At 40.4% G+C, this 7,794-nt stretch overlaps 1 protein-coding gene across 1 annotated transcript; it reads right to left on the bottom strand.

Moving 5' to 3' along the window:
* Positions 1–386: 386 nt before the first annotated feature.
* LOC147454675 (uncharacterized) lies at positions 387–3,068 on the bottom strand. Its single transcript, XM_086517064.1, has 6 exons — positions 2,553–3,068; positions 1,334–1,486; positions 1,189–1,253; positions 1,028–1,035; positions 548–892; positions 387–421 (listed from the first exon to the last, which is right to left on the bottom strand). The coding sequence occupies exons 1-6, from the start codon at positions 3,066–3,068 to the stop codon at positions 387–389; spliced, it is 1,122 nt and encodes a 373-aa protein (XP_086373190.1).
* Positions 3,069–7,794: the final 4,726 nt, after the last annotated feature.

The following is a 7,794-nucleotide window of genomic DNA, read 5'->3' on the forward strand; positions in this document are numbered from 1 at the left end:
AGACGTGCACGACAGTGATTGACAAGGATAATTTAGATCTTTCTATTTTGTTTCAAGAACATGTATTTCTTGCAGTGAGGGGGATGATCTCGTAGAATATTATATTCAAATGAACTCGTACTACTTTGTGTACCGATGAATGTTTTTTCTAGTATACGTGCTACATGTAAATTCTTGGAGACGGAAAGTATGTCAAAAATAAAGTTTCCTTCGAATGGCTGGTAGCAAATAACGTCAGATCACATTTTTTAAGGTGGTTGTCGAGTGTGCTCTGCCTTTCGTCTTTCAAAATTGTTTGTGACACCTATGTACTTTCGTCCGTTTTGGCGGAATGTGATGGAGTAGACGGTGTATTCAATGTCCGTTGTTTTTTGCTCGGTTGATTGTCATGCTCGAGAAGCGGAACTTGAGTCTTGTTGTCCTGTTCCACAACAAAAGAATGAAAGAAAGAAACAGGATTACTGCAAGATTGCATGCTGAAACTTGAGAATATTAGACTATATAATCGAGCAGGGTATTTCTTGAATTGTTTTCATGGTGGTGTCACCTGTGGGTGGGTTGTCGATGTTGATGAAAGCATACGGGTAGTCACTTCCAAAGCGTTCTTTGTAAACATCCTTGTTGTGTTGCCACGTCAGCTTTTGATCTGTAATTGATGGTGGCTCGTCATTGCACTGTCTCTTGAAGCTTGCGAAGATCTCACTTGCGTCATTGTTCGTTGTATTTAAGAGGTCCTCGAGCGTGACATCGTAGCCATAGTGCAACATCTCAAGAATGTAGGGCTTTATTGGTGTCTTCAATTGAAGAAAACGATTACCATCCTCGACTATCATGAGATCCTCGGGCACGTCAATCTCTATAGATAGTTTGCAAATGATCTCTTTCATTAGACCTAGAAAAAAAGAGCATTAGAAGGGACAAACAAATTTTTTTTCCTTGTAAAAAATCATCTTTTTTTACTGTTTATTGTAGACAGCAAAGCAATGAGAAGAAGGAAAAGATAAAATTGCATGTGTGTAGAGCTAACCTATTGCTCTTTTGATACCCATGCTCTTGTTTTGTTTGAGCTGCTTTATGGATCTGTCTATTAACAATCGCAATTCAGCATAGTTTGCAAAACCCTTGATGTAAGTGTTCGGGTGACAACCTGCCAGGTTAAGCAAGTGCATTTGCCTCTCTGTTGGATACTGACGTGGTTCGATTTGGGGGTTTTTCTTTGAGGCAATGTTTTGCTTGAAAAGGGTAACAAGTCTCTACAAGGTTATACAAATGCGATCAGTATTTTGTGTGCATTGGAGGAACATAATGTGATATGTTTTATAGAGAAGTATACCTTTGAATTTCTCATTTTATTCTCTTCGTTATCTATGTTGCCTACAATGGTGACATGGTTAGAGTTCATACTGAAAAAACCAATAGTAGAATTGTGCAGAACGCTGAGAAAGTGTTCGTAAGAATCGAGACAAGAGTAGAGCGCAAGATAATGCTACAAAGAGTGGAGTGCAAGTTAATGACAGTTTCAAAGATCAACATGGAAGAACTCTTGAGACATCAGTTATATATTTATAGATTATTTGTTGCACAAATGCTGAAAAACAAAGTCATATGAAAATTTTACGAACTATTAGAGTACATGATCTACTAGCCACCAAAACTTTCCTAATGAGTTTCGTGTATAATATGAAGTGGAACATGGAGAAATATATCAAGAATCGGTAGATTGAGAATTCGGAGATTTCGACAATCTGTGATTCGCGATAACATGACATATGCAAGCCCCGGTGCAAATGCATCTCTGAAGATAAGAAGAACTTTGGTACAAATTGCTGCACCCTGTGCCTTGTGTCCAGTCATGGCGTATGCAAGTGTCAAGGGGAATGTGGATTTGTGAAACCATGTGCCATTGACTGCAATTTGTTTATGATTTGTTCGACGAAGTGCCATCTTTTTACCGGTACAATGAATGAGAACAACGATACATATAAGTTGACCTTTTTTGTTATGCGTTATGGCGTCAACAGTACATGTTGCACCGTTTGCTACACCGATTGTTAAGTCGATGTTTTCAGTGATCATGCAATGAGCCCCAATTGTGATTGAGTCCAGCTCGTTGAACTTAGGGTCTAGGAGCCATTGCTGAAGTACATTTATGTTACCCGCGTTCGTCTTCAGGTCAACTTTTGTAATGTCAGTTTGATTGTACAACTTATTCAAGGAAAGGTTGTTGTAGTGTTGTACGTCTGATCTATGAGTGCAAATTATTGTAGTGGAGTCGTTGATGTAGTCATGAACATGTGATTCATCTATAATGATGTAGTGGAGTTGTTGATGTAGTCATGAACATGTGATTCATCTATAATGCATGATCCCAAGGTACAATTGATCTCATCTGTGGTTGGTCTTCTTTCACGAATAATGGTCAAGAATTGGAGGAGTTAAGGGTCCGTTGCATGCCGTATGGAGCATGACATCTTGTAGAAAGTTGCATGCAGCCAGTGCACTGAGCTTGTGATATGGCATGCTTCACAAAGGTCCCGTGCGTGATTACAAACTTGGGGCAACTGTGCAAGGTCACCAAGCAAGAGAATACATTTGTTGTTGTTGAAGGGATCTGTCAATGTACCGCTTGTTACGCTGACAATTTGTCTTATGATAAGATCAAAAGTGGTCCGTGTTAACATAGACAGCTCGTTTATGATTATAATATCTGCTTCTTTTATATTCAAATATCGTTCGTTGGTTTCATGAATAGAGAGGGGATATTGTTGATTCCTTGTTGGTATCTTGAATTGATAATGGATTGTAGATGCAATGCTGCTTATTCTTGTTGCTGTAGCTCCGGTCGATGCAGCAAGTATGACACTCATGTTTCGTCTGACATACTCATATGTCAAATATCTGATAAGATGTGTTTTTCCGCTCTCTGGTGTCCCCGTGATGACATGCAAGCCATTCTTGGCATTCAATAATTTGTTGTATATATTTAACTGTTCTGTTGTGAGTTCTAAGTCATTGACTGCAACGAGCTCCTTCAATATGGCTAGTGACTTTACTCGATGGTGGTACATGTCTGGGTCATTATCTGTTGAAGGTGTTCATTTGCTCTTCGCAATGCAGTTTTCTGAAGTATCATATGGACAAGTTGATCGATTTGTTCATTGACTAGCACGTTTCTTTGTGTGTACTTTGTAATGTACATCTCCAAGTCCTCGTTGCTTTGGATCTGATCCCTTGCCTGACACTCTACGAAGCAAGAGCCCATTGTATTATCAACCGAGAAGCTCTGTCTCTCTTCTGAAGCATACATGAGGTAGCAAGATGTTATAGAAGAAGGATTCTTTGTGGTGTCCTGGATGGTATTCTGTGAACTTGACCAATCTTTTCTGATGTTTAATGGCCCATTGCCATAGTTGTCCAGCAAAGGTGTAGATTGTGCACTTTGCCGACGTTTTTCGACAATGTGGTTTTTGTGGTACTCAAAGAATGTCAAAGTTTCAAGGGTGGTTGGTCTAGCACAATACAAATCAACAGGGTGCATCACAACATTGTGTCATTTGGACATGATATGTTGTTTGAGTTATGGAGGCGATGAATCTATGTAGAATACAACGTTGAGTTCTGGAGGCGATGAATCTATGTAGAATACAGCGTTGCTTTTTGTTATGATTGGAATCTGTAAGCAGTTCAGCGCAGCTTCTGTGGTAGAAATTGGCTTAGTCAAAAGAGCAGCAACTACCAGTTGCAGTTTAATCTTGTCGAGTCCTTCCAAACCCAATTTTGTGGCTGCTTGTGCAGATATGTTCAATGGTCCAATATCTTCAATCTTCATTGTGTACTTGAGTAGATAATATGACAAAGATGAATTTGTGACACGCTGGATATTCATATCAGCGTCCCAAAGTAGAAGAACAGTTGAATGGTAGGGAACCACATTTCGATCATCGTGAGTTGGTCGATAGTACATCCACTTCAAGGAATGGGAATCTAGAGATGGACAAGGATTTGGCCGAATGTCGTATGGAAATCCGTACTTGCATTTGTCATTGTGGTTGTGGACGTGACATGCATCGCGACATGCATGCATTTGTTTCTTAAGGATGAGTTCACGAAGTGTGTTTGCATGCATTTCATCAGCAAGTGAAATAGGAATATGAGTAGAAATCTCTGATGCTATTTTCTCGATGTCATTCTCATCCACCCATAGGATGACATGGGCATGAAGGGATCCTCTGTTTTGGATCTCATACCATATAAGGTGGTGAGATGAGTTGGGACCTAGATCTGGCTTCCTTGTAAGATATAGCGATTCATGAACTGTTTTAATCGATTTTGTGAAAGAGCAATGCACATTCAACTGGACAATCTTTCCAAGAGAACTCGGCGTTGAATGTCTGAGCTATCCTCTCGATTGTACGGATCTCATTCCATTTTGAGGTGGTCACTTCATCAGCTGCTGTGAAAGTAATGAATATGTTTGGCAAACCCCATGCATCAACCATGGTGATCAAATCCTTTAATGAACGTCTATGCCAGGATGGACTGCCATCAATTGTTGCTGGGAGGTTGAAGCGAAATATGTTCCTTATGGCTTCCTCGTCGTTTGCATTCTTGTGTGCTCTTTTTTACTTGTCGATATCTCTCTGCAGAATGGTGGTTGTTGTACTGTTTGCGATCAAAATTGCCTGTTTCAGCTGGTACATTAACAGGAGGTATGGCTTGTACAATGTATAGAAAGAGAATAGGGTGTGGATTCTCATTCGAATGTAGTCACTAAATCGAATCTATCCATTGTATCTTTGAATGATGACGGATCATTTCTCCTAGAACCTCCTTAGACAGTATGCACAACCCTATTGTGTGGTTGTTCGGCCATGCACTTATATCTCTGCAATACGGGATTGTTCTTGATATTGAAATCCAGGACATCTGAAATGGTTGAGGTGGATAGCTCATGACTTGTAGAGTGTAGACTAGCAGCACTTGACCAAGCTACATGTGTTTACTACTCAAAGAGTTGTATGTATAGTTAATATATATAGATGTTGGTCGACATCGATTGTATAATTATGAAAGCAGTATGCAAGTAAAGCAAACTGAAGGAAGCAAGCTACAAAATTCTAAAACAAGCAAGTCGATAAAGCATCAATGAATTGCAATTTGAAATGAAGTGCTTCACTGACCTGAAATGTGGTACAAATGTTTTCGGATTGTCCAAGCTACACACCGATCTTTGGCTCAAGCTACATGAAAGGAATGTGAATAGTTAAACATTTCATCCTGCAGTGAAGCGCCATAAATTGAAGATGCTAAGTATATAGTGCATGGCATGCAGAAGTGCCATACAAAAGTATGGTGGAGAGTTGGCACTATGGTCTCTCCAAAAGTTATAAGAAACGGAAGTCGTGCCCTGCCCCGTAGCGTCTATGTGTTGCACCAAGCAAACGTGTAGTCATGGGGAGTTGGATGGAGATAACGAACCTTGCAGTGTACTCCAGCTAGAGTTACGCTTGTGCAATCCAAATGTCCAGTGTCGTGAGTATATGTTCTCTCTGTAGGACACAAAATAAGCATTAGCATAATACAGGGCATGCAAGGAAAAACAAGACAATGTCATCGTTTGCCTCATCGGCATGTTGGAATCGACCTTTTTTTTTCACGGGCCAGACCCACCTACGTCTACCTTACCTTTTGAAATTGTGCCCCCCCATGATGGACAATATGTCAAGTATGTGAAAGGTGAGGCTCGTTTTGACATAATTTGCTCTATCTAGGTTGGTTTTACGATTTTCGCAGAACTTTGGATGCATGTCAACTTGATGCAATGATGAAGGATTTTGGGGACTTGTGGTTCAAAACTAGAGATTGCATTGAATTTCTCGAGATTGGAATAGACATGATGGGCATGAGTTAGGCTCGTATAAACATAAACAGTTACAGACATGAATCTCTCTCTCTCTCTCTCTCTCTTTCTCTCTCTCTATTGAAACAGAAGATATCAAATTTCAATCGATGATTAGTTGCCATAATTGGGAAGCGAGTCAACAGTAAACAGATACAGGCATGAACCTCTCTCTCTCTGCCATGGCAAAGGTTTTTTCTAGTGTTATTGAAACAGAAGATGTTAGATTTCAATCGATGATCATTTGGCATAATCTGGAATCAAGTCAACAGTAATAGACACGGGCATGAATCTCTCTCTCTCTCTCTCTCACACACACACACACACACACACACACACACACACACACACACACACACACACACACACACACACACACACACACACACACACACACACACACACACACACACACACACACACACACACACACACACACACACACACACACACACACACACACACATGGCATCCATCTGTTCTAGTTCTATTGAAATAGAAGATGTCACATTTGAATCGATGATCAGTTGGCATAATCCTATGTCTCTTCTCTGTCTGGCAAAGGTCTGTTCTAGTGCTATTGAAACAGAAGATATTAGATTTCAATCGATGGTCATTTGGCATAATCTAGAATCGATTCAACAGTAACAGACACATGCATGAATCTCTCTGTCTCTCTCTCTCTCTCATGGCATCGGTCTGTTCTAGTCTTACTAAAATAGAAGATTTCAGATTTGAATCGATGTTCAGTTGGCATATTCCTATCTCTCCTCTCTCTCTCTCATGGCACAAGTTTGTTCTAGTGCTACTGAAACAGAAGATATTAGATATGGATCGATGATCGGTTGGCATAATCCTCTCTCTCTCTCTCCCATGGAAAAGGTCTGTTCTAGTAACAGTTGGCACAATCCTCTCTCTCTCTCTCTCTCTCTCATGGCACAGGTTTGGTCTAGTGCTACTGAAACAGAACATATCAGATTTTAATTGATGATTAATTGCGAACCTGTTGGGAATTTTTGGATTGGTGTGAACTTGATTAATTGCGAACCAATTGGGAATTTCTTAATTGCTGTGAACTTGTGAACCTGCTGCACTGCTGCTGCGGACCTGGTTGGTCCGGACGTGGTTGCTGCGGACTTGCGAACCTGCTGCATTGATGCTGCGGTCGTGCCTGGTGCGAACCTACTGCACTGATGCTGCGGACATGCCTGCTGCACTGATGCTATTGCAGACGTGCTTGATGCTGTTGCGAACCTTATGGCTGCGAAGTGCTTGAATTGACGTACGTGCAGTGGCTTTATTTACGTGAATCTTTTTACTGCAACGGCTTTATTTTTAAGTGAAGCTTTTTACTACACATGGAGGCTCGTGACCATGCGATTTCAGTTATGGGCAAAGGCTTGGATCATGCCAATTGGCTGCTTGTGGGCTCAAAGATCCAGAAAAGGACCTTTGGCTCACCAAGTAACTACTTGAAAGTTTGGATTTTTAGAGTGTCTATCTAGAGCTCTATGCCAATTAGTAGGATTCAACTCCTTTGCTACATTGAAGTAGTAGATACAAGTGATCTTGGAGTTGGGACCTTTTGACACATTGTACATACACTTTGGTGTCTTGAGGTCTCCCCCAATGTGCCATTCCATCTCATACCATCAAAACCCTCAACATCTAGCTTATTAATCCTTGACTATTTAAGGGATATTGGTGTGATCAAATACCCAATTATACACATTAAAATACTCACAGTCAATATCAAAACAAGCCAACCACAAACTTTTTACTCTCACTAAACACTAAAATTTTTAGGTTTTTTTTACATCTTTGTATTAAGAGCTCTATTCATGAGGGTTACTGAAATGAAACTCTCTCTAGTTTTCTTCCCTTCACAATTTCAC

Source organism: Adiantum capillus-veneris, chromosome 7 (genome assembly GCF_014529385.1).
Source record: "Adiantum capillus-veneris isolate H3 chromosome 7, ASM1452938v2, whole genome shotgun sequence".
NCBI lineage: Eukaryota > Viridiplantae > Streptophyta > Polypodiopsida > Polypodiales > Pteridaceae > Adiantum > Adiantum capillus-veneris.

Coding starts and splice junctions, on each gene's coding strand:
- LOC147454675 (XM_086517064.1), bottom strand. CDS start 3,068: ATGTACCACCATCGAGTAAAGTCACTAGCCATATTGAAGGAGCTCGTT. Junction 1,487..2,552: donor ACCTTGCACAGTTGCCCCAA/GTTTGTAATCAC, acceptor CACTCTTTGTAG/CATTATCTTGCGCTCTACTC. Junction 1,254..1,333: donor ATAAAATGAGAAATTCAAAG/GTATACTTCTCT, acceptor ATAACCTTGTAG/AGACTTGTTACCCTTTTCAA.